Source organism: Phasianus colchicus, unplaced genomic scaffold (assembly GCF_987193195.1).
Source record: "Phasianus colchicus unplaced genomic scaffold, bPhaCol1.hap1.1 HAP1_SCAFFOLD_51, whole genome shotgun sequence".
Lineage (NCBI taxonomy): Eukaryota > Metazoa > Chordata > Aves > Galliformes > Phasianidae > Phasianus > Phasianus colchicus.
In genome coordinates, this window is record NW_028325229.1 from 224,064 (window position 1) to 250,026 (window position 25,963).

The window sequence follows — 25,963 nt, forward strand, 5'->3', positions numbered from 1 at the left end:
GGAGACAGGGAGGGGAGCATCCTGCCGTGCCACCGGCAGCCCGGGGACCACGTGCTGTGGGTGCCAGCACGGAGCTCCTCCATCCGTCAGCACGGGAGCTGCGGTTCTGGCTGCAGCGGCAAAAACTCAGCGCAGCCCTGCAGAGAGCGGTCCGGCAGCACGAGAAGAAGATGACGGCCGTGGAGTGCGAGAGCCTCAGCAGCGTCTGCAGCCTGCGAGGAGCTGAGCGGGGCTGGGAAGAGGAAGCTGTGGGAGTCCTGGGGGGGGACGCGCAATGACAGCATCAGTGGCAGAATCATCTGCTTCCTCCTCCGCTCCTGATACCGTGCGCTGGTTTTCTTTGAGAAGCCAGTGCAGAACCAGACTCCACTGTCACATCTGTGGGGTTCCACAGAACACACAGACATGGGGTAAGTTTAGGTTGGATATCAGGACAAACTTCTCTACAGGAAGGTTCTTAAGCACTGGAATGGGCTGCCCAGGGAGGTGGTTGAGTCACCATCCCCAAACGTGTTTAAAAACCATTTGGATGTGGTGCTCCAGGACATGATTTAGAGGAGGGTTGTTAGAGTTGGGGTACTTCAGGTTGTGGTTGGACTCGATGCTCTTGAAGGTCTTTTCCAACGTGAACGATTCTGTGATTCTACAGGGACACAGTGTGTTGGATTGCTGTTTGTTGCAGAACACCAGCACAGGGCAGGACTGGGGACTGGGAAGATCACAGAAGATCACAGAAAAACCAAGGTTAGAGAAGACCTACAAGATCATCCAGTCCAATCATCCACCTATCACCAATAGTTCTCACTAAACCATATCCCTCAACACAAAATCCGAATGTTCCTTGAACAACTCCAGGGTTGGTGACTCTACCACCTCCCTGGGCAGCCCATTCCACTGCCTGACCACTCTTTGAGAGAAGTAGTATTTCCTAACGTCCAGCCTAAATCTCCCCTGGTGCAGCTTGAAGCATTCCCTCTAGTTCTGTCACCAGTTACACGAGAGAAGAGGCCGAAGCCCAGCTCACTACAGCCTCCCTTCAGGTAGTTATAGAGAGCAATATGGTCTGCCCTGAGCCTCCTCTTCTCCACAATGAACACTCCCAGCTCCTTCAGCCCCCACCCATCAGGCCTGTGCTCCAGACCCCTCACCAGCTGTGTTGCCCTTCTTGGAACACGCTTTGGGGGCATCCTCCGGTGGGTTCAGATGGTCCTGTAGTCTTCTGGAAGGGTCTGGAAATGTTCCTGAAGTGTCTTGGGGTGTCTAGTGGATCCTGGACTCATCCAGAAGGGTCTAGAGATGTCCCAGAGGGTTTGTTGGGGTGACCAGAGGGTGCCCAGGGTTTCCTGGAGTGTTCCAGAGTTCTCGAATGGGGATTTTGAGGACAACCTCACATAGTGACACGTTCTTATGCTGCTTTGTCCCCATGGGATCGTCCCCAAAAATATCTGTTTCCATTAAAATAAATACTATGTCAATTTTGTTGTATTTTTTTCGCCACTTCCTTTCAGAAATGGATGGTTCTCGCTAAATCTCCGTGCAAAGCTCCACAGAAACAACTCCCCACAGGCCACCAGGTGACACCAGGACAACCGTCAGCAGTGTCGGCACCGGGACAACCACCTGTCCCCGAAGTTCTCACTGTCACTGTAACCGTGGAACCTGGGGCCATACCAACCCGTCTACCTCGAGAGCCCCATCAGCATCCTACAGCTCCTGGAGCCTGGTGACGCTGTCACCCTGGCTGTCCATGACTGTCCCAAGCTGTCCCCCCTGCCTTGGTGGCACAACTGCAGCATGGTGACATCCTCATTGAAGAGGTGACGAGGAGGATTACAGGGAGGGAGCTGGGGACAGTGGGGGGACACATGGGGTGTGACATGGGGTTGGTGGTATCATCATTGGTGGTACTATCATTGGGTGTCACCTTCACTGGATGCCATTGGGTGTCACTGAGTGTCACTGTCTTCAGGTGACACCATGACACAAGGTGACCTCGATGTGGAACAGCCATGACGCAGTGTCCCCATCCCTGGCTGTCACTGTTGTTATCGTCATCTGGTGTCACCATCACTTGTGTGTCACCATGTCTTGGATGACACTATTCCCTGTACACTGAGCACCACACAGAGGGTGGGACTCGACTGTCATCCGGCCCCGCAAGCCCTGCGTTGTCACCATGCTGTCACTGAGCCTCTTGCTGTCCTTTGTCACCCCTCCAGGTCTGCCTACAGTCGGCCTCTTGTGAGGTTCAGATATGCTATGTGGATCAGGCTTTGTTTTTAAAGTCCTCGGTGGCTGCTTGCTTTGTACTGCTGGCTGTTGTTTTGATAGGAGCAAGAGAAGTCTTGTGTGCTAAGAAGAACCTGGTGGTGGAGGGGAAAAAAATCCTCAGGGTTTGGATGCTTCCGTGTGTTACGAGTGATGGTGATACCGCTGCTCGATCAGTTTGAGTGCATGAAACAAGTCTGCAATCTTTTATTAATGGAGTAATGTGAAAGGAGTCCTATGGATTTGAGAGTTGACTTTAAGTCTGTGGGCATTTTCCAGGAGCTGGGGTAAGGGATGAGGCAAGGAAAGTTGTGGTAAGAGGATGAGGTGTAGGAATAAGAACAGCTTCCATTGATATCAACTCCCGCGGTTACTTTTTGACTTGGAATGCATGCTTTTTTTAATAAAGAACAAACTCATTGTGCAGCTTTTGAATGAATTCATTCACACCTGTTACTGTTTGGTGTTCTTCTCTACATGGAACTGCAATTGAAATGGAGACTCCTGGTCTGATTGCCAGCCCCCTCCCGCATGCTCAGATCAGCCAAGTTTGCAAGGCCTGGCTCTTGGTGCCCAGTTGTGCCCAAGGTCAGAGAGTTGGCTCTTCTCGGCTTTGAGATGTGTTTTCCAGTTGCATGTTGTGTTATTTCTGTTGCGTTGACCTCTTGAGCTACAGCCCCAACTGGGGATCCAAGTAAACTAACACAGCAGGAATGGTTGAGGTATATGTGAACTTGGATTGGAAATGCAATACCAAGGACTGCACAAATGTGGGACAGTTCTGTCAGTGTAAGGAAAGGCATCTGCTGGCTGAGTGCTTTGCTGGGTGGGCATCACCCTGCTGAAGAGTAGGCAGCTGTTGTCTTTGCAGAAGCCACATCCATGGGGATTGGAAAGCTTTTTCTGCCTTCCAGCTCTTGGCTGTTGATCTGAGAGCGGAGGTTCTTGCCTGGAAAGAACCACCAGCAGAAAGGATCCCATGCATGGCTTCTGAGCCCTTTCAGATAAACCAGCTGGATTAACGTGGCCTGTGACCTTGGTTTGGAGTTAAGCCAGCAGGCTTTGCCCAAAGCAGAATGACCTGTGGGCACAGCGTCCAGCAGGTAGAAGTGACCAACAGCTGGAGACAGCAGCAGCTTGAGCAGCGCTCTTGAGGGAAATCCTCACTGGGAACAAAGGCCCAGAAGAAGAGAGTAGCTTGTCCCTGTGTTCACATAGTAAGGTTTTCCTTTCTCACCTGACTGTTACCTCTCAGGTGGTGCCTACAGCTGTGTGATGTGCTCTGCAGGAATTGCTAATGTTTTGCATTTAACCTTGTCTTTCATCTTCTTTTAAAGCTTAGAGGCAACCTTAATTTCTACAGTCCTGAGCTCTGTGCCACAAGAGCTCTCCAGTTTCTACCTGTGATGTGAGACTGTATTGTGTCTACTCTATGTCAGGCTCTTCTTCTCTTTTCATTTTAAGCTAGGAAAATTCATTTCTGGGCCAGGAGAAGAAGAAATGCAACAATCTTCCCTGCACTGCTCAGTTTGCCTGAGTTGCCAAGTGCTCCTCATTTTTCTTGTATCCTTCAATTCCAAGTTCATATTTTCCCAAAAACAAAAGAATTCAAAAGTAACCACCTACAGTTAAGTAAGCGATTTCAGTATTTATTTCTGATTGTGGCAATTACTTCAGTTCAGAAGTCATACTTAATTTACGGTGCCTGTTTTAATTTTAACAAAGTTTGCAGTTGTAGCTGACTTCCCAAGGCTGCAGCACATGGTGGTGGCACAGCCTTGGGCTTCTGCATTTGTGCTAATCCTCTGTCTTGCAGGTCAGCTGGTGCTAGAAGTGGACGGCATCCCAGTGTGAATGAAGGTTTGTGTAGGAGCAGCTGCTGATGGGAGGAAGGAAGTGCAGGCTAATGGACTCTGAAGCATCTCCCAGTACGGTACCAGGGGAGGCAGTAGTGATGTTGGGGGGCAGTTGCAGAAGAACACGAGGAGCTCCTCAGCAGGAAGCTACAAACCCTGCAGAAAGCTGCAGGAGACTCAGAGCACGTGTGGATGCCCAGGAGGAAATGGAGGCCCAGTATTTGAGCAGCGCCTGGCCATGGAGTGCTTTCCAGTCCAAATGCTTAAAGCCACAGTCCAGTTAGAGAGGCTGACACACGTCCTGGGGCCTAAAGATGCTGCTAGAGAAGCCAGGACTGGCCCTGAGGCCTAAAAACAGAGCCAGAGAGACTGGCAGTGGCCACAGGACCTGAAGCCACAGCCAGAGTGGCCAGCAACAACTCTGGGGCATAAAGCCACAGCCCCAGCCAGAGAGGCTGGCACAAGTCCTGGGGTATAAAGCCACAGCCAGAGAGGTCTGCGCTGGCCCTGAAGTCTGAAGCTCCAGCCAGAGAGCCCAGCACCAGCCCTGGGCCATAATGCCACAGTTATAGCCACAGAGGCCAGCACCAGACCAGATGGGGCTTAAAGCCACATCTACAGCCGAACAGGCTGGCACCAGCTGTGGAGCCTAAAGCCAAATCCTGAAAGGTCGGCACCAGCCCCTGAGCCTGAAGCACAGCCAGAGAAGCCGGAACCAGGCCAAGGGCCTAAAGACAAAGCCACAGCTGGAGAGGCCTGCACTGGCCCCAGGTCCTAAAGCCACAACCACAGCCAGAGAGGCTGGCACCACTGCTGTGGCCTAAAGCCGAAGCTGGAGAAGCCGGCACTGTCCCCAGGACTTCAATCCACAGCCTGAAAGGCTGACACCGGCTCCAGGGCCTAAAGCCAGGCACAAGAGGCCAGCACCAGCTTCGGGTCTAAACCACAGCCACAAAGGCCTACGCCGGCCCCGGGGCCTGAAGGTGCAGCCACAGCCCGAGAGGCCGGAACCAGGCCAAGGGCCTAAAGCCACATCTGCAGCCCGAGAGGCCGGCACCAGCCCTGGGGCCCAAAGCCAGAGGCACAGGCCAGCTCCGGCCCCAGGGCACACAGATGTGCCTTCCTATTGGTTTCTACTGATTCCTATAGGACTCCATTGACCACTCTGAGGCCATACTGGTCCTTACTGGTTTTTACTTAGCCATACTGGACTTTTCTGGTCTATACTGGTGTGCACTCCTCCCAGTTCCTACTAGTTCCTCTGGGACTCTACTGACCACAACGAGGCCATATTGAGTTTTTATTGGGCTGCATAAGAGTCATGTTCACTTCTCTGTTGCTTTACTTCAATTAACCCCCATTCAGTTAACCCCATTCACCCCACTGGGTGACCCTGGTGTTGATTTCCTAAAATTTGGATCTAGGAGGTGACCACTCCCTTTGCTTATGATGAAAGCACAGAAGTGATGCAGGCACTCTCTGAGGTCACAATGGTTGCTGGGGTGGGAGCGTTTGTGCCACAGCTGGTGAGCAGAGCTGGTGCTCTCGTGAGCGTGCTGCACACGGAGACTGAGCTCTGTGCTTTTCTTGAGAGAGATCACCCTGTGAGAGCCCATTGGAAGCACCACTGCGGTGTGTGTGAGCTGGGCACAGCACAGACTGAGCAGGCTGACCAGGTGAGCTGGGTTTGGTGCTGGGTGGTTGCCAGTGATGTCTCAGCAGAAAAGCTGGGCTGGGGAGGAGTTCTCAGCTCCAGCGCTGCCCTTCTGAATGGCTGTTTCCAGAGGAAACATGTTCTTCTTGAGATTCCATCCCATGTTTCGGTGAGGATGACGAAATGTCATTCCTCCCCTGGAAAATTGCTGCCAGGCCCCCACCTTCATGTCAGACCTAAAAAAGGAAGCAGAGTGCAGACTTCATAGAGTGCAACTTGTGTCTCACTGCTCCATGGATTGCTTGGTGTGCCATACCCAGCAGGTGTTTCAGCAAACCGCGCTGAAGTCACGGCAGAGAGCCGGGTGCTCAGCTGGGCACATGGACGGTCAGCACACCTGTGGGGGAAAAGGGGACCTGGGGGCACTTGCTGACAGAAGCCATGGCAGTCAGACACAAGCTGCAGCTAGTGATGGGCAATTCTTGCAGACAGCTGAGATCCATGCATTGCCCTCCTCAAGAGACTACATTGCGTAGCAGAAGAAAGCTGGGAAAATGCTTCTTCCTCATGATTTTTCACTTGCTGATACTTTCTGTAAGGGTTCCTGTCCAAAAGGAGAACTCGGAGATCAAGGCAGTTGAAGAACGAGTGAAGCCAGCTCCTTCTAAGAGCGAAGGAGGTTCCTGTGGAGAGAACCCTCAGACCTTGCAAGTCTTCCTCTGACACTTCAGCCATCATGGCTCAGCAAGGAGATGACCGTGGTTCTAATTCCTGCTCTGTGAGAGGAAAGGTATGGCTGGGTTTCCTTTGCTTGATGTTTCTTTCTTTTTCCCATGTTTAAGGGAAGGGGTGGAGCAGGAGGAGCCCTACTGGTCCTTTGTCACCTCAAAAACCACTTGGATTTTGCGCTCCCTGCTGACAGTCTGGGCTAATGACGTGGACATGGCTTAGGCTGTATTTTCCCTTAGTGATAATTAATCTCTCAGCACTCTGATAATCTATCTCTGGCACAATCTGGAACCTCTCTGCAAACCTTGGCTGCCCGTTCCCACTGACGTTTCTTCCTTTCTCTCCCCAGAAGCAGCGCAGCGCGCTTCCCCGTGTTTGGGAGCAGCAGCCAGCAGGCTGCCGGAGATCCAACCGCATCTTGCAGCGCGCAGAGGGACGCGATGGGAACAGAGCGTCCTTACTGCCACGCAAAAGTGAGTTTCTTGAGGCCTCTGTTATGAAGGATGGAGGAATGAATTTTGAGTATTACTTCTGAGTGGGTGCAGTGCTGCAGGGGATGTCAAATAAGCCACTGTGGAAGTGTTGGAGAGACCGACAGCGGCAGTTGGTGGCAGCAGTGAGGCAGAAGTCTGCATATAAATGCTTAGAGTCGAGTGAATTCCTTTTAGAGCCACAAAATGTGTCTCAACTTTTGCACCTGATGGTGTTTTGTTTGGTGATGCACCTCTGCTCTGTCAAATGGAGCTGTCAGGGAGGCTGGGGTTCTTCTGCTGTCATCTGAGCAAGAATGAGACTTTTGGTTTTTTGTTGTTTGGGGGATGGATTTGGTCTGACAGGACAATACTTCTACAGGCTACTGGTTTCTGTTAAATCAGCAAATTGTATTTTGTTGTAGGGACGGAGCCTGCGCGTCTGTGGAATGGTGCTGGGCAAGGGGGGAAGCGGAAAGCCTCCGCAGGTAAGCAGCTCTTGTGAGCTGTGGTGTGGGTACCTGCCTCTAAATAGGGCTGCATGCAGGGCTGTGTGTGATGGAGAGGAAAGGACACTGCAGATCTGTGTTGACTGCAGAAATGGCACAGTGTTGAATCAGCAGAAAGGCAAATGGAAGAAACTATGCTTGAAGACCAGAAATTTGTGTCTGACTGTGCTAAAGTCTTCCTCCAAAGAGATGTTCTTCATGTCTTTCTTGTTTCCTTTCTGTCAGAAGCTGATGCCAGTGGCCTTCCTCTGAAGCGCAGCCTTGCAGAAAGGCAGGGGGAAGCTACAGACCATGACATGGCACCCAAGAGAGGTACAGACGCACAACAGGCATCTGGGTTTGGTGCACTGTCTTTCTAACTAGGCTTTCTGTCTGTTCTTCCTGGGACTGTTCTCACTGCGTGTTGCTTGGGGTCTTAATCCCCGGGACTTATAGTTACCTTTCCTGTGCTGATTTGAAATACAAACCCACAGTTCATCCACGATCCTAAGATCCGTGACTGTGAACACTGCAGATGAGATGTGCTAGCATTGTGACCCATTTTGCAGACCGAAAGTAGTATTGGACTCTTGTTATATCTTCTTGCTTCTTCTTTCTTGCCAGAGATAGGTGCTGAGCCCAATGGAAAGATCTACACGAAAGCGGTGCAGGAAGTCCTTTCTGAGAGAGCTCATCTCCAGGCTGGAGGGCTTCCTACAACAGCAGGTCCCAGCTCAGGGAGAAGACCTTCCCCTGCAGCGTGCCCCCGCTCTGTCTCCAAGTCCCTGGCTGGATGTAAACGCAAGGGCTTGGAAGAAGAGCAGCAAACAGCAGCGCAGTTGCCTGCTACCAAAAGAGCGAGGGGTCAGAGCGGAGACAGCGTGCCGGCTCCAGCAGCACAGCCTGGGCCTGCTGCAGCACGGAGCTCCAAGCTAAGAGGTAAGAAGGTGCTGTGGTACCCACCCTGTAGGGTAGGTGCTGCCCTTATCAAGCACACTGAAGTTGCATAGGGTTTGCTTTGCTTTTTCCTTCTCTGCAGAGGGGAAAAGAGTTGAAGCCTACAAAGTCCAAAGGCAGTGAGGTGCCACAGTATGTAACCCCGACTCCATTAACTCCATGGTAGTCTTCTGCACCTTTCCACTGGAAATGTCATTCACTGAGAGGCTTCCAATTTCCTTTGTCTTTTTTCTGCCATCTGTTTTTATGGTACCCATGTTTCTGCAGTTTTGCTGCTGACAGAACGAATTCAGTTTTATTCTTGCTTTATAGCAAGAAGACAACGAAAAGAGAGAAGAGTGGAATTGAAGAAGGCTTCTCTGAGAGCTGCCGCTGCACGTGCAGAGGTGAGTCCTTGGTGAGCACAGACACGGCTCTTGTTGTTCTCAGTGCCTCTGCCTGTCAGACATGAAAGCTATTGCAGAATCCCAAGGCAAGCAATGTAATAGAAAAACACCCAGCTGTATGTTTAAGGAAATCACACTGTCAGTGACAGCTGCCTAGGGGAGCTTGGATGCCTTCCTCTGGCTTGAGAAGGACACTGTTGGTAACGGCTGGAGGGTTTTTCTGTGATAAAGAGCCTTGCCATGTCAGGCACTGCGACCTTTGGGACCTCGTTCCCCCAGCAGAGCATGAATCTTACCATAGGCAGCGTGTTATGAGAAGGAATGTCAGTGACCTGAATGGCAGGAACGTGCTGTGCTGCATGGGGCCGTTCTGGAAGGTTTACTGATCAGACTTTCTTAATGAGATCGCCCTAGATTGTTTCTGTCCTATCTCTATACTTGCCTTATTTCTTTCCAGTCATCCGCAATGAACACCCTTGTGGAGATGATGCAGAAGCTGCAGCTGAAGGACTGAGAGGAAGAGCATCAGAAGGCAGCGGCTGCAGCACGCAGAGTTACAGGGCAGCGTTCTGAGTGCCACCCAACTTGGCACTCCATGTTTGGTTGTAGTCAATAAAAAATAGTCACAATTAGAGATTGACAAAGAGCGCACGGCCTGATTTGTCCAGTGGCATTCCATGAGCTGCTGCACTACTGCTGGTCCAGAGTAGAAACTATGCAGCTTCGGACCACCAAGCTGCCATCCTGGCATTGTTCTTCTTGGAGGCAGTGGAACTTGGAGGTTCTCCTGCTGTTGCTGACACCTGACGTTGCCTAGGGAGGACTTGGCCACTGCACTCTGCTCCACCCCCTGTGCCACACACACACGAGTGCAGCCCACCACCCTTCCACCTGCCATGCAAACGCACCATCCCATCTTGCACACTTCAGCCACATGGCTTTCCTCCTCCTCCCCCCACCAGATCCCATTCCTGCTTCCCCTTCCCCACCCCGCCCCCCCATTGCTTTGGCCCCAGTAGCGTGCCACCCCCCGCAGCCCTCCAGTTTGCATGAGGCTTTGCTTCCTTCGTGCACAACCCCTCCATTGCTGTGCCCCTTGTTGCAGCCTTCTTTTGCAGCACCATTTAGCGATTTCACAGAATCACAGAATTGCCAGGGTTGGAAGGGACCTCAAGGATCATGAATCTCCAACCCCCCTGCCACACGCAGGGCCACCAACCATTCCACCTAATGCTAGACCAGACTGCCCAGGGCCCCATCCAATCTGGCTTTGAACACCTCCAGGGACGGGGCATCCACAACCTCTCTGGGCAGCCTGTTCCAGTACCTCACCACTCTCTCCGTAAAGAATTTCCCCCTGACGTCCAACCTAAATCTCCTTTCCCTCAGCTTAAAACCATTTCCCCTTGTCCTGCTGTCACTCACCCTTTCAAAGAGTTGATTCCCCTCCTCTTTGTAGGCTCCCTTTAGGTACTGAAAGGCTGCAATGAGGTCACCCCGCAGCCTTCTTTTCTCCAGGCTGAACAAGCCCAGCTCTTTCAGCCTGTCCTCGTAGGGGAGGTGCTCCAGTCCCCTGATCATCTTCGTGGCCCTCCTCTGGACCCTCTCCAACAGCTCCCTGTCTTTCTTGTACTGGGGGCTCCAGACCTGGACGCAGTATTCCAGATGGGGCCTCACAAGAGCAGAGTAGAGGGGAGCAATCACCTCTCTGTCCCTGCTGGCCACCCCTCTTCTGATGGAGCCCAAGATCCCATTTGCCTTCCGAGCCGCAAGGGCACACTGCTGGCTCATGTTAAGTTTGTCATCTATCAAGACCCCCAGGTCCTTCTCCACGGGGCTGCTCTCAAGGACCTCTCCTTCCAGTCTGTAGGGATGCTTGGGATTCCTCCGGCCCAAGTGCAAAACTCTGCACTTTGCCGAGTTGAACCTCATCAGGTTCACCCGGGCCCACCTTTCTAGCCTCTCGAGGTCCCTCTGAATGGCATCCCGTCCTTCAACCGTGTCAACCACACCACTCAGCTTGGTGTCGTCAGCAAACTTGCTGAGGGTGCACTCGATTCCGTCATCGATGTCATTGATAAAGATGTTAAAGAGCACCGGTCCCAAGACAGATACCTGGGGGACGCCGCTCGTTACTGGCCTCCACCTGGACATGGAGCCATTGATGACCACCCTCTGTCTGCGGCCTTTCAACCAGTTTCTTATCCATCGAGTGGTCCACCCATCAAATCCACATCCCTCCAGTTTGGAGAGAAGGATGTGGTGGGGGACCATGTCAAAGGCCTTGCTCAAGTCCAGGTAAATGACATTGGTCGCCTTTCCCTTGTCCACCGATGCCGTCACTCCATCATAAAAGGCCACCAGGTTGGTCAAGCATGACCTTCCTCTGGTGAAGCCGTGCTGGCTGTCACGGATCACACGCCCTTTCCTCATGTGATCAAGCATGTCATCCAGGATGATCTGTTCCATCATCTTCCCAGGCACAGAGGTGAGACTCACTGGCCTGTAGTTCCTGGGGTCCTCCTTGCTCCCTTTCTTGTAAATGGGAGTGACGTGACCCTTCCTCCAGTCATCCGGGACCACACCAGACAGCCACGACTTCTCAAATATGATGGAGAGCGGCTCGGCAACCACCTCAGCCAGCTCCTTCAGAACCCTGGGATGCACGCCATCCGGCCCCATAGACTTGTACACATTCAGTCTCATGAGGCGGTCTCGGACCTGCTCTGCCCTCACAGCAGGGGGGGATTTACCACCCCAGTCCCCACCCAGAGGTGTAGGGATGCAGGGCTCAGGGACGGAAGGAGTACTGGAGTCCTGGCTGCAAGTGAAGACCGAGGCAAAGAACTCATTCAGTACCTCGGCCTTCTCTTCGCCCGTTGAAACCAGTTCTCCTTTTACATTTACCAAAGGAGGTACACTCGCTTTGGCCTGTCTCTTCTGGTTAATGTACCTATAGAAAGTCTTCCTGTTGTTTTTCATGTCCCTCGCCAAGTTCAGTTCCACCTGCGCCTTGGCTTTCCTGATCCCACATCTGCAAGTCCGGACAACATCCCAGTATTCTTCCCAGGTGGCACGCCCTTGTTTCCAGAGTTTGTACACACCTTTCTTCGCCCTCAGCTCCCTCAGCAGGTCCTTACTGAGCCACGCCGGCATCCTCCCTCCTCTGCCCGCTTTCTTGTTCAGTGGGACAGAGAGTTCTTGCGCTCTTAGGAAGGCGTCCTTGAAGAGTAACCAGCTCTCTTCAGCATTTTTGTTTTTAAAGAGAGCATCCCAGGGGATCTCGGCCAACAGTCTATTGAACAGCTTAAAGTTTGCTCTCCCAAAGTTCAGGGTCCTGATGCCACTCTTCACCAGGCCCACAGTTCTCGAGATCACAAACTCAACCAGAGCGTGGTCATTGCAACCCAGGCTGCCTCCAACCTTAACACCATTAATTATTTCCTCCACATTGGTGAGCAGCAGGTCCAGCAGCGCTTCACCTCTGGTCGGTCTGTCCAACACCTGGACCAGAAAGTTATCATCAACACATTCCAGGAGCCTCCTGACCTCTTGCAACTCGCCATGTGATCTATCCAGGAGATATCCGGATGGTTGAAGTCCCCCATCAGGACAAGAGCCCGTGAGCACGAAGCCTCCCGCATCTGAAGAAAGAAAGCCTCGTCAACAGTCTCCCCTTGATCAGGTGGCCTGTAGTATACTCCTATCACCAGCTGGCCTTTGTTAGACCCATTCCTAATTCTAACCCACAGGCTCTCAACCTGATCATGACTGTTTCTCAGAGGAAGCTCCTCACAGTCTATCCACTCTTTGACATAGAGGGCTACTCCCCCACCCTTCCTACCTAGCCTCTCTCTTCTAAAGAGCTGATAGCCCTCAATGGTGGTATTCCAGTTATGGGAACCATCCCACCACGTTTCCGTGATAGCAACAAGGTCGTAATTTTCTAAGCACATCACGGTTTCCAACTCATCCTGCTTGTTTCCCAGGCTGCGTGCATTAGTATAAAGGCACTTCAGCTCGGCTTTCCATCGCACCGCCTTTATAGATGGTCTAGGTTCCCCTAGAACAGCAGCATCCCCAACACCCCCCTGCCCCAGTCCATCCCTTCGTACTTGACTGTCGTCGCCCAGCAGGTTCGGTACGAGCCCTGGAATGACCCGCTCAAGCTCGACATCCCTGATTTTGCTCCCTTCCCCCTTCATACCTAGTTTAAAGACCTGTCAATGAGTCCTGCTAGTTCCTCAGCTAAGATCCTCCTCCCCCTCAGAGACAGACTACTTTCATTTGCTGCCATCATGCCAGGTGCTGAGTAAGTTTCCCCATGGTCGAAAAACCCAAAATCCCTGGATTTGCACCAACTTTTGAGCCATTTATTTATGAGGTGTGTTTTTTGGTATCTCTCGGTATCCCGCCCTGCCACTGAAGGTATGGAAGAAAACACGACCTGCACACTCGCTCCCTCGACTACCCACCCCAGTCCCCTGAAGTCTTTCTTGATAGCTCTGAGACTTCTCTCTGCAACTTTGTCACTGCCAGCCTGGATTATCAATAACGGGTAATAATCAGAAGGGCGAATCAGACCAGGAAGTCTCCTAGAAATGTCTCTGACCCGTGCCCCAGGGAGGCAGCACACCTCCCTGCGGGTAGGGTCAGGCCGACATATAGGACCTTCCGTTCCTCTCAGCAGGGAGTCTCCTACAACAACCACCCTTCTGTCCTTCCGGGCAGAGGCAGTCTTGAGGCGTGGGGCCAAGTGCTTTTCCCAAGGCAACCTCACAGGTTGACCTCCCCCTACATCCCCACTCACCTCTCCCTCGAGTTCCAGGGCCTCAAACCTATTACTCAGAGGCACCTGGGGAGCCGAGGATGGTCGGGATGGGGGACGCCTACTTTGTCGAGCCGGTATATGTTTCCACTCCTCCCCCTTTCTTGAATTGTTCATAGGAGGAGGAGAGGACAGGAGGCTCACTGCAGCACTTTCAGCCCGCCGGCTCCCCGCACCCACGTGCCGCTTCCCCTCTCCCACCTGTTTACGAGGCAGGGGGGAGTGACGTGCTCTACATGATGCCTCAGTTATGCGCCCAGATCTCGGGGCCGATAGGGACTGGCACCACCAGTCAATCTCCTTCTCACACTCTTTTATGGTCCTCAGCCTCTCTACCTCCTCTTTCAGGTCAACCACAAGGCTGAGTAAGTCATGCAGTTGGTCACATCTTATACATCTACCACTGTCATCACCCAGCACTGCAAAGGCCGGGCTCTGGCACTCATGACAGCCAGCGACCTGTGTACTAGCATCTCGCGTTGGGGCCTCAGTCTGAGTCTCCACACTCTTTTTGGCCGCAGTGTTTTTTCTGCGGGAGCATGGGACTTCCGCCTGGGACTCCACAATTCTTGTGCTATTAGCCTTCCTCCGGGGTGCAGGCATTGCCAACCAGCAGGCACACCAACACTATTAGATAGCCTTAACGGGGTGTGCCTGATCAGGCCCGCCCTGCTGCCCGTAGTGCTGGCACTGCCCCGCACCGCTGCCGGGTCGTTAACAGGAGCCCCGCACTTATCACTCACCCTGGCAATGACAACCGTCCCTGCTGGGGAGTTCCGTGCAGGAGTGGCTTACTGAATCTCCTCGACAGATAAGCCCAGGTGTTTCCCACACACCTTCTCTGGTGGGCAGCGACGCGTCGCTCCCCGAGGCTTTTTAAAGCAAGAAGGGGTGGGTGCGGAACCGTTGCCCTGGCAACGCCCCCGCCGCGACGTCCGCTCTCGCGAGAACTGCCCGGCCGAGAGCTGCCCGGCTACTCTGCTCTCTCCGGGATCCCTGAGTGAGGGAAGCGACCGAAACCCCCTTGTACCTCGCCATCAGTCGCTGCGCTTCTGGCTGGACCAGCTCCGAAGCGGCGATCCTCGGCAATCAAGGCAAGGGCAAGATGTGGTCTTTTGAGTGCTGCTCTCTTTCCACTTCCATGCTTTCCTTTTGTACCTCTACACTCCTGGTAGCCCTGGGGTCTCACATGAATTGAGAGCAGTCCTGTTGTCTCCACAGTGGCATCCAGTGGCACCCAGTAGCAATGAGGTAGCAGGCAGGAACAGGCAATATGTACCAGTGTGTCAGTGTTTGTCTCGCTGCTGCCAGCACCATAAGACAAGGGGCTGCTTGTCACAGACTAGGAACACGACACAGGGTTCTTGTGCAAAAATTCCCCTTTATTTTCCCATGCAAGGCTTTTATAGTCTAACACGTGTATTCAGGACATTTCCACTAAAAATCCATTGGCTAGAAGGCAAGCAAGTTTCAAAACAGATCTTCATAACAGCAGCAAGTGTATCTTACGCTTAGATACTGTAAGAAACATGCTCAAGGTCAACAATTTCTAATCAGGCAAAGATCTCTGTGAAGAGCAGTTTGTTCATTATTGCAATAATGGGCGCACAGCTCCTATTGACCAGGGAGAAATTGTACAACTAGTCAGCAAAATCCATCCCGTTATGTACCCTGGGTCTGACACAAGTAAAGCCTCTCCTGGCACTCATTGGTTGAACATCTCAGGCTCACAATCTTCTAACACTATGGCTACATTACACTTCCATAGCTACATTACACTTCCATAGCTACGTTTACACTTCCACACAATGTCTGCTATCAATCCATTGTCTATGGGAATATTCTGGACTTTTTATTGTGATAGAAGGACAATATTTTCACTTGTTCTGTCTCTTCTTTACCTTAGTGAGTGTACCAATTCTTCCTAGGTCGAAACGCCCCAGTCTCAACTTGACTCTGTTCAGGAGTTTTCTTTGTAAAAGGTTTCTTATCCTATGCTATATACAGAAAATACTGAAACTTCCACCGCAAAAAAAACCAATCTGCCTCTCACAGGCCCATGGCCATTCTGGGCCCTTCTGGACACAAATGAAAGAGGATTGTATTTGCACCATGGTAAAACATAGTATCATTATTATGATTATTAATATCATTATTCAACCTGCTGGATCATCCTGAAATCTAGGTCCATCTGTCCACATGTGGGTCATTCAAGTCTCCTGTAGACACAAAAGGAAAGAAAATGCACTCAGTCACATTTGATTGCAAGCATTAAAAAGGTGACATCTATCAGGTGCTTATTCAGGATAACTTTACCAAACACTTTCTTGCTTCTCACACTTAGCGATTTTTGGGTATAGATAGTACCACTGATATTGCTCCAATCTGAGGCATTTTCAGCAGTACAGGTTGTTGCAAAATCCCATAGGATCTTTTCCTGGCTTGGTATGAACTTCTAGGATGGTTGTATTCACAGATAGACAAATGGCTTTCATGTTGAGGCAGCCACCCCTACTTTATCTATTAGTTAATTGGTTGGCAGCATTATACAATTGCAAACACCACCCAGATTCAAGTATTTCTGAAAGAAACTTAACCAACTAGTTGGTGTGTTCAGCGATGCCCTTAGCCTGAGAATAGCAGGGAGTGTGGCATACCCAACAAACCCCTTCCTACATGGCCCAGTCTTAGAATCGTAGAATCATAGAGTCCTTAGAGTTGGAAGGGACCTCTGAAGGTCATCTAGCCCAACTCCCCTGCAGTGCACAAGGTCACCACAGCTCCATCAGGCTGCCCAGGGCCTGATCCAGCCTCACTTGGAAAATCTCCAGGGGCAGGGCATCAACCACATCAGTGGTCCATGTCTGCCTGTGCCTCACCACCCTCACTGTAAAATACTTCTTCCTTATATCTAACCTAAATCTACCCTCTTTGAGTTTGAAGCCATTTCCCTTTGCCCTTGCCACAGAAGCTACTAAGGATTCTGTCCCCTTCTTTCCTGTAGCTCCCCTTTAGATACTGACAGGCTGCTCTCAGGTTGCCTTGCAGCCTTCTCTTCTACAGGCTGCACAGCCTCACCTCTCTGCCTGTCCTCGTAAGAGAGGTGTTCCATTCTGTGGATCAGTTTTGTGGCCCTTCTTTGTATGTGCTGCAACAGCTCCATGTCTCCCCTGTACTGAGGACTCCACATCTGGATGCAGTACTCCAGGTAAATTCTCAGCAGCACACAGTAGAGGTGCAGGATCACCTATCTTACCCTGCTGGCCACGCTTCTTCTGAAGCAACCCAGAGTACGGCTGGCTTTCTGGGCTGTGAGGGCACATTGCTGGCTCACGTCCAGCTTCCCATCCATGGTCGTGTCAACCACACCTCACAGCTTGGGATTTCATGATTGACAAAAAAAAAAAAAAAAGGATAGCACAAATGGCGTTGGAACTGTGCAGAGTGTCACTCGCCCCACGCTTCAAGGTAACAGCTATGTACCATCCTGTGGTTTTACCTGCGTGACCATGGAGAGGGTATGAGGATGTGGGATGGCAAAACCCACCTCAGCCCTACAGGCATGGGTATGTGAAGTGCAAAGGAAAACAATCACAAGAAAGGCTCCTTCCAGGAAAATGGCAGCTCCACTTTCCAGTGAGCCTGATGGACTGATCTTATCTCTGAGGTTGTCAGTGCGCCTTCTGGTTTCTACACACAAAAGATGAGTTATGAATACATAAATCAGAACTCGAGGAGCCCTGCCTGCGGCTAGGTAGAGGAAAGGGGCAATTGGGTTTATTGGACTGCATGGATTCAATGGCCTGGCACATCAGGGCCACGGAAATAGGAGGCTCCAGCTGACACTGGTGCACAGTGTACTCTAATGCCATCAAGTTATAAAGGAACAAAACCGATTTGTATTTCAGGAGTGACAGGGGAACACAAGAGTTAACTCTGCTAGAGGCCAAAGTGAGCCTAACTAAATGAGTGGCAAAAGAATGTTTATGATTACCATTGTGACTGGCCCAGAGGCTCTGTGCATCCCTGCTCCAGATTGCTTTGGGAGATAGCACTTCAAGGACCCAAAAAGAGTATTGGTGGGCTTTCAGTACAGCTGCCTTGGAGATGGAGGGCATTAAACAGCTGTATAGCTCAGCTGGTCTCTCAGAGGACCCTTCTGTTGCAGGATTGCTAAGAGCAGAAAAACAGCAGGTGCCGATCGCTGCTGAAATGGCATGTTGACATCAATATTGCATCAGCAGGGACTCCCTGTTTCTCATTCATCATCTGATTCACCACCTGCAGAATCAAGGAGTAATCAGCAAGATTCACTCACCCATTTGGTCGTCTAGACTCACTAATGTCCTATTTGGCCCAATAGTCTAGTGGGGAATAGAGGATGAGAGGACTATCATGGCCGGAATGAAGTCACGCCCTTGCTAAGCACTGCTGTGCCAGGCATGCTAGAATTCCAGTATGAACTGGAGTCAAAGGCAGCCAAGTGATATGTCACAATGACAATGGCAGTGCATTTTTCTCCACCCGTCTGGCAGTAGAGTGCAGGCCATATTTGGCTTTTAGTCAGAGGGGCAATATGGAACAGTATTTAGGCATGTGTGTTATACTCAGCCACCCTGAATATGGCTAGGCAATGAAGGATGTACATGAGACAGAGACCATTTTACCCCCAGGGCAGCTGGGGAATACAGCTTGGGCTGAAGAGAGAGAGAGACGTAGTTCTCCTTATGGCACATGAATCCATTTTCTCAGCTCTGTATTTCTGGGTGCTGTTTTGCACAAAATGAGTAGAGAAGAGGTTCAATTGACTCCACATAGGTATCTTTCACTTAACTTATAGAGATTTCCCACCAAAAGAATATCTCCAGATTCAGAACGAGGTACCTCAGTCAACTCATCTGAGTAATTTTCTTCTGCTTGGGCACCTGTGATCCCTGCCTGTCACTGCCCAGGTGTCCTGTCTGTGTTGGGACAAGGGAAGGTGGCTTTTCCACTTAACTCTGTCTCTGACAGGAGCAGTGACACTGCTGGGAAGGAAAGTGTTCTCCCACACAGAGGAAAGGAACATCAAGGACTCCTTCAGTATTTTTCCACATATCATCCTGTGGAGCCCTAGGGACATCTGCAGGGAGCCCACAGGGATGGAGAAAGGGATCCCTTATGCCTCTGCTGCTGAGCTGGGCTGGGCTTCTGGGACACAGGGAGCTCATACAGCTGCTGGTACAGGAGCAGCTTCTCTGCACAGTGCAGGACTTTGAAGACATGACCTGTAGGTGACAATGAGGAGACAGAAGGGAGAGAAATGCAACACGCTGTGTAGAAGGGAGAAGGCTGAGTTCACGGAAGGATCAATGCTCGCAGACCTTAACACAGTAAGTCTACATTGGCAGGGCAAAGTACACAAGACCATGCAATCTCTCCTGGTCCTGTTAGACCAGCATATCAGTCAGGAGGCACTCCATGCTTCTTTATTGCAGAGCAGGACCTGCCCAGCTGAGGGCTTCGGTGCTGCAGCATCAGAGCACAGCCCTGAGGGCTGCGTGTCCCAGGACGGCTGCAGGCTGTGCAGCCGGGGCTGCAGCCGGGTGCCCAGGGCTGTCCTGCAGAGCAGGTCCCTGCTGTGCCCCAGGGGCTGTGTGCCGGGGCAGGGACTCTGCCGCCTGCCAGGCTCAGCACTCCACACTCAGCACTCAGCACTCAGCCTGCCCGGGGAGCTGCCCAGGGCGCTGTGGGGAGACGTGGGGGGGAAGGAGCCCCCGGCAGGGCAGGGCAGGGCAGGAGCCTTCTGCTGCCACAGCTGCTGCCTGAGGTAGGGGCTCTTGACACTTCTGTGGAGACTTTCCATGTATCCATCTTTCACATAAGGACCTTGCGGAGTATGAGTTTTATTTTTCACCTAAATGAAAGCACAAATGTGTTTGAATTAATCACTGAGGCTCTTGCATCAAGAAGGAGATATTTGAAGCAGCTCCTGTAAGGAACAGCTTCAGAATGTAAATATGGGCACGGACAGATAGGGAACTTTTGAAGTAAGGCTCTGCAATGCGGTTTTGGACTGTGCTGCTTGGGAGGTGTGTGTGCAGCTGGGTAAGGAGCAGGCTTCCTGGAGTGCCCCCTGTAACCGCACTGCTGATGGGGGATGTTAAGCTCCAGTTCTGCTACAGATCCTGTCCTAGGGGAGTTGTCTTAAGACCATGTTGCCCCTCCCCTTAACACTTCTGACGATTGGTGCAGTGAGATTTTTTCTGATTAAGGAATGAGCTTGTTCTCCGCAGGAGACATCAGCTCGAGGCTACCACTGTGGCGGTGCCCTGGAAAGCTGCCGCAAGCCCCAAGATGGGCACAGCTCCTGTGTTCCCATCCTCCAGTCTGAGAGCCTTTGCTCCTATGATGTGAATCAGAAGCCTCACCATCTCCCTTTCCTCCTCCCCCACAGAGCTGAGCTGAGAGACAGCAGTTTGGCACTGGCCCTCTGCACAGCCCGGGCTCTTCTCCAGAGCAACCTGTGTGTGCAGCCATCCTCCAGCTGAGCAAGGGGCAGCATGGGGCAGGTAGGAACAAGCCTGATGGACAGAGCAGCTTGACTCTTCTCTTAGTGACAGTGAGGGGGTTTTACATCTGTGCACTGACTTATGCTTACACCTGGAAAGCAAACTGATTTAACAATTTCACAATTTATTTTGTGGGGAATCCTAATCCAAAAACAGGTGTGAAGTTTAATCATTTGGAGACTGCACACAACAAAGGTTTTTCATCCTATTACTCATATAGAATTTGAAGAATCTGCATTCTGCAAATTGATTTGAAGTCAGGTTTTTCCCGTATCAAAATCGCAAAATGTGAAGAGGTTTCGTTCAGTGCTGATCTCATGAGCATCTCTCTCTCCCTTTCCCAGCATATCAGCATGAGCTCTGTGATTCTAACTCTATGGACCCATCTCTGAAGGATAGAAAAGTAGGATAAGAAGAATCCCATCTCATTTTCTTACGCAGACTGATGGACAATGTGCCAATTTCATGACTCGTGATAAACAGAGCCACTGGAGAGAAACTGAATAATTCAAAGCAGGGATCCAGGTGCAGAAAACATCCCCTTCAAATCTAGAAGACTCTGGTGGAAACCTCCAGGTCCCGAGAGATTTAGAAAAGAGTGACTCTTCTGAAGACTTTTTCCACAATCCTCATGTCTTATCCTTGCACAGAACTACATCCCAAGAGGCAGCAGATGCCGAACAGCAGCTCCATCAGTGAGTTCCTCCTGCTGGCGTTGGCAGACACGCAGCAGCTGCAGCTCCTGCACTTCTGACTCTTGCTGGGCATCTACCTGGCTGCCCTCCTGGGCAACGGCCTCATCAGCACAGCCGTAGCCTGCCACCACCACCTGCACACCCCCCTGGACTTCTTCCTCCTCAACCTCGCCCTCCTCGACCTGGGCTGCATCTCCACCACTCTCCCCAAAGCCATGGCCAATGCCCTCTGGGACACCAGACACATCTCCTATGCTGGATGTGCTACACAGACCTTTATGTTTGTCTTTCTGATATCGGCAGAATACTGCATTCTCACCATCATGTCCTATGACCGCTACGTTGCCATCTGCAAGCCCCTGCACTACGGGACCTTGATGGACAGCAGAGCTTGTGCCACCTTGACAGCAGCTACCTGGGTCACTGGGGTTCTCTATTCCCTGCTGCACACTGCCAATACATTTTCCCTGCCTCTTTGCCAAGGCAGTGCCATCAATCAGTTCTTCTGTGAAATCCCCCAGATTCTCAAGCTCTCCTGCTCAGAATCAGACATCCTCAGGGAAACTGGGATTCTTGCTTTTATTTTTTCTGTAGACCTTGAATGTTTTGTTTTTATTGTTGTGTCATATGCACAGATCTTCAGAGTTGTGCTGAGGATGCCCTCTGAGCAGGGACGGCACAAAGCCTTCTCCATGTGCCTCCCTCACCTGGCTGTTGTCACCTTGTTTGTCAGCACTGTGATTTTTGCCTACCTAAAGCCCTCTTCTATTTCCTCCCAATCCCTTGACCTGATGGTTTCATTTCTGTACTCAGTGTTACCTCCCACTGTGAATCCCTTCATCTACAGCATGAGGAACCAGGAGTTCAAGGACGCTTTGCGGACTCTTAGAAGAATCCCACAGTAGCTCAGAAACTATTATAACAATATTTTGTTATTTTTCTTTGTTGCTATTTCTTAAAACTTGGATTTTGAATTTAAGCCTCCCACTTGTTAGTTGTTTATTTTGACCCAGTCATCTCATGTACCTACAGAGGTAGGGTTCCTCTGTAGATAAACACTATAACTGAGCCAGAAGAAGTTCATTTCTTCCAGCAGCCATTTCTCTCCTTCTGCTCTGGACCTGGTGGAACAAAGTTGTTATGCAGGAGGATTTCAGGGACCAGAAGCCCAGCTGCCAAATGGAACAGCAGCCCTGGTGTCCCTGGGTGATGCTCCTCACTGCCTGGTTGTCTCCCGCTATCTGTGCCCACTGAGCTGGGGCTGCTTCTTTGCTGGGGCCATGGCGATGGGCAGGGGCAGGAGGTGGTCTTTTGAGTGCTGGTCTTTCCACTCCCATGCTTTCCTACACTCCTGTACCCATGCTGTACCTCTACACTCCTGGTAGCCCTCGGGTCTCATGTCATTTCACAACAGTCCTGTTGCATCTCACAGTGGCAGTCCTGTGGTTGCAGAGTTGCTCTTTTCTTTTTTATTTGCTGGCGTTCTCCACAGACTGAAGGACACAGGCTGAGAGGCCCAGGTGATCTGGAAGTGATTGAGTGCTGAACCAAGAGCTCCTTTCTTGGTGGCATTTATTCTGGTATTATAAAACCATAGAATGTCTTGGGTTGAAAGGGGCCTTAACAATTCCTTCCTAACTACCCGTCAAGAGAAGGGTTGCCTCCCACTAGATCAGGTTGCCCAGGGCTGAATCCAGCCGGGCCTTGAGGACCTCCAGATTGCCCTCTTTCTCTGTACCAGTGCCTTCCCACTCCCTGAGTAACTACGTTCCTGCTATTGTATAATCCAAATGTCTTGTCTCTTGGTTTAAAATGTTGCCCCATTTTGTATCACGTTCTTCCTAAGCAAAAAGTTGGTCTCTCTCCTGTTTATAAGCTCTCTTTAATTATTTAAATGCTGCAGTGAGGCTTCTCTAGAACTCTCTCCAGACTGACCTCAACCTATCTTCACATGAGAGGTGCTCCAGCACTCTGGTGGTGCTGCTCTGGACCCACTCCAACAGTTTCACATCCTTCTTGTGCTGGCAACCTCAGAGCTGGATGCACTACTCCAGCTGGGGCATTACAAGGGCAGAGTAGAGGGGGACAATTCCTTCCCTCCACTGCTGGGCACTCCTATCTGATGCAGCCTGGAACACAGTTGACCTTCTGGGCTGCGAGAGCACATTGCTGACTCACGTCCAGCTTTTCACTCATCAGGATTCCCAAGTCCTTCTCTGCAGGGCTGCTCTCTACGAGATCTTCTCCCACTCTGTACAAATATCTGAGATTGCCCTGACCCATGTGCAGTGCATTGTGCTTGACGTTGTTGAATCTTATTAGGTTCATGTGGGCCACCTTCTCAAATCCAACCAGGTCTCTCTGAATGGTGTCCCTTCCTTCTGCTGTGTCAATTGCACCCTTCAGCTTGGTGTGATCACCAAACTTGCTAAGGGAACACTTGATCCCATTGTCTATGCCATTCATAAAGATGTTACAGATCACCTGTCCAAAGGACAACATTCGTCACAGGCCTCCATCTGGACATAGGGCTGTAGATTTGACTTGAATATCCAGGAGTGTGTCTACACATCTTTTGGTTACATCTTTTGATTTTGATTTTCATTGCAGGGAAAGAAATTCTCTGGGCAGCCAGTTCCAGTGATCAGCAGCCTCCAGTAAATAAATTCTTCCCTGGACTTGGACGAAATGTTATGTGTTTCATCTGGATCCATTTGCCCCTTGTCCTTTTGCTAGGCATCACTGAGAAGAGCCTGGCTCCCACTTCTTCTGGCCTCCCCTCAGATGTTTATATACACTGTCAAGGTACGTCTCCTTGGAGCTTCTCATCTCCAGGCTGGACATGCCCTGCTCTCATAGCCTCACCTGTTAGGAAGGTGAACCCAGTCCACTTTTTGAAGCTCTTTGTTGGTCCTGTTTCATTAAGCCAGTGCTCCGTGTGTACTGGTGAGTGAGTGATGTTAGCAGTGCTGAACAGAGAGGAACAATCCCCTGCCTTGATCTGCTGGCTATGTTAGCCCTACTGCTGCCCAGCAGCTTTCAACCTCCTTTGCAGAAACAGCACATTGCTAGCTCATGGTGAGCTCGTTGTCCACAAGGAGCCCAAGTTCCTTCTGACAAAGCTGCAGGGAAGATCACAGTCAATCAATCCCCCTCCTGCACTGATGCAGGGTGTTTGTTCTCCCTGTGTACTGAGTCTCCTGTTCCCATAAAATAAAGCCCTGTTGCTGATAACCGCTGCACAAACAATAGCTGACATGCAGGACCTGTCCAGTGCCCAAGCCACTCCTCCTTACCAGCAGGACTGAGAAGAATATGACACTGGTCACTGTGATGTTTGGAATCAAACTCTGTAACCCAAGTAAGATTACAAAGCAGGTCTGGTTTATTCAGCGGTGTGTGTACACTGGGTGCAAGGGGGATAGATCCACATAACTTGCACACCATCTGGAAAAATTGTGCTACAGATATAGGTCAAACTAATACATAATCAATTGTTTTCCCGGAATTTGCATGCGTACTCGTTACACCCTCAAGAGTTCATTAGCATGCAGACCCACCCCTGTTGTGCGCATGCGGTGGGTTGTGGGATGAAGATTTGTTGTCTTCCTCATGAAGGCTTCTGACCTTTCTTGCTGTAAACTTCTGACCTTTCGGGGGGAATCCCTCCAAAGTGGTTTCTTCTAGCTCTGTGGACATCTCATCACCTCCCTGACAAATGTCTCTGTGTTGTACTCAAACCTTATTGGTGTGGCTTCATCCCCCTCACTATCCCAGACCCAGTGTCTGCCATCCCTTATTTTTCTAACAAGCTCTACATTCTTACTTCTATAAACTATCTCTAACTATTGTCCCTTCATCCCCCCTTGTTCTCAGTCACTGTGAAGCTTTCTTACATTTTTATGTTCACTTATGGGGCCCTTCTCACCTTTCAGGACCTGCCCAGGAAATTCCATTCCTAGATGGATATTGTCACATCCCGACAGATGTGATCAACAAAATCTCCATGTTTCTGTCCATGTCTAAGAAAGAGACACAGTCTTTTCTGGGTGTAGTGGTTTTTTGGAGAATGCATGTTCCAGACTGTAGCCTCACTGTAAGCCCCCTGTAGCAGGTGACTCCGAAGAAGAATAATTTTGCATGGGGTCCTGAGCAGCAGCAGGCTTTTGAACAGATAAAAGAGAAGATTGTGGTAAATCCCCCCCCGCTGTGAGGACAGAGCAGGTCCGAGACCGCCTCATGAGACTGAATGTGTACAAGTCTATGGGGCCGGATGGCGTGCATCCCAGGGTTCTGAAGGAGCTGGCTGAGGTGGTTGCCGAGCCGCTCTCCATCATATTTGAGAAGTCGTGGCTGTCAGGTGAGGTCCCGGATGACTGGAGGAAGGGTCACGTCACTCCCATTTACAAGAAAGGGAGCAAGGAGGACCCCGGGAACTACAGGCCGGTGAGTCTCACCTCTGTGCCTGGGAAGATGATGGAACAGATCATCCTGGATGACATGCTTGATCACATGAGGAAAGGGCGTGTGATCCGTGACAGCCAGCACGGCTTCACCAGAGGAAGGTCATGCTTGACCAACCTGGTGGCCTTTTATGATGGAGTGACGGCATCGGTGGACAAGGGAAAGGCGACCAATGTCATTTACCTGGACTTGAGCAAGGCCTTTGACATGGTCCCCCACCACATCCTTCTCTCCAAACTGGAGGGATGTGGATTTGATGGGTGGACCACTCGATGGATAAGAAACTGGTTGAAAGGCCGCAGACAGAGGGTGGTCATCAATGGCTCCATGTCCAGGTGGAGGCCAGTAACGAGCGGCGTCCCCCAGGTATCTGTCTTGGGACCGGTGCTCTTTAACATCTTTATCAATGACATCGATGACGGAATCGAGTGCACCCTCAGCAAGTTTGCTGACGACACCAAGCTGAGTGGTGTGGTTGACACGGTTGAAGGACGGGATGCCATTCAGAGGGACCTCGAGAGGCTAGAAAGGTGGGCCCGGGTGAACCTGATGAGGTTCAACTCGGCAAAGTGCAGAGTTTTGCACTTGGGCCGGAGGAATCCCAAGCATCCCTACAG

At 51.0% G+C, this 25,963-nt stretch overlaps 1 protein-coding gene across 7 annotated transcripts; it reads left to right on the top strand.

The window, feature by feature from the left end:
* The first annotated feature begins 139 nt into the window (after positions 1 to 139).
* Positions 140 to 10,314, top strand: LOC149911919 (zinc finger CCCH domain-containing protein 11A-like). Of its 7 annotated transcripts, none has more exons than XM_090133024.1 (10): positions 140 to 1,040; positions 1,509 to 1,817; positions 4,085 to 5,800; positions 6,378 to 6,568; positions 6,857 to 6,980; positions 7,403 to 7,465; positions 7,712 to 7,798; positions 8,090 to 8,404; positions 8,735 to 8,808; positions 9,266 to 10,309. In XM_090133024.1, the coding sequence occupies exons 4-10, from the start codon at positions 6,515 to 6,517 to the stop codon at positions 9,320 to 9,322; spliced, it is 774 nt and encodes a 257-aa protein (XP_089989150.1). In that variant the 5' UTR covers positions 140 to 1,040; positions 1,509 to 1,817; positions 4,085 to 5,800; positions 6,378 to 6,514; the 3' UTR covers positions 9,323 to 10,309. The 7 variants fall into 7 exon arrangements, 6 of the variants coding, with proteins under 6 accessions (XP_089989150.1, XP_089989151.1, XP_089989154.1 ...); XM_090133025.1 differs by having other exon boundaries at positions 140 to 410; XR_016462692.1 differs by lacking the exons at positions 140 to 1,040; positions 1,509 to 1,817 and adding an exon at positions 8,505 to 8,554 and having other exon boundaries at positions 1,830 to 5,800; positions 9,266 to 9,305.
* Positions 10,315 to 25,963: the final 15,649 nt, after the last annotated feature.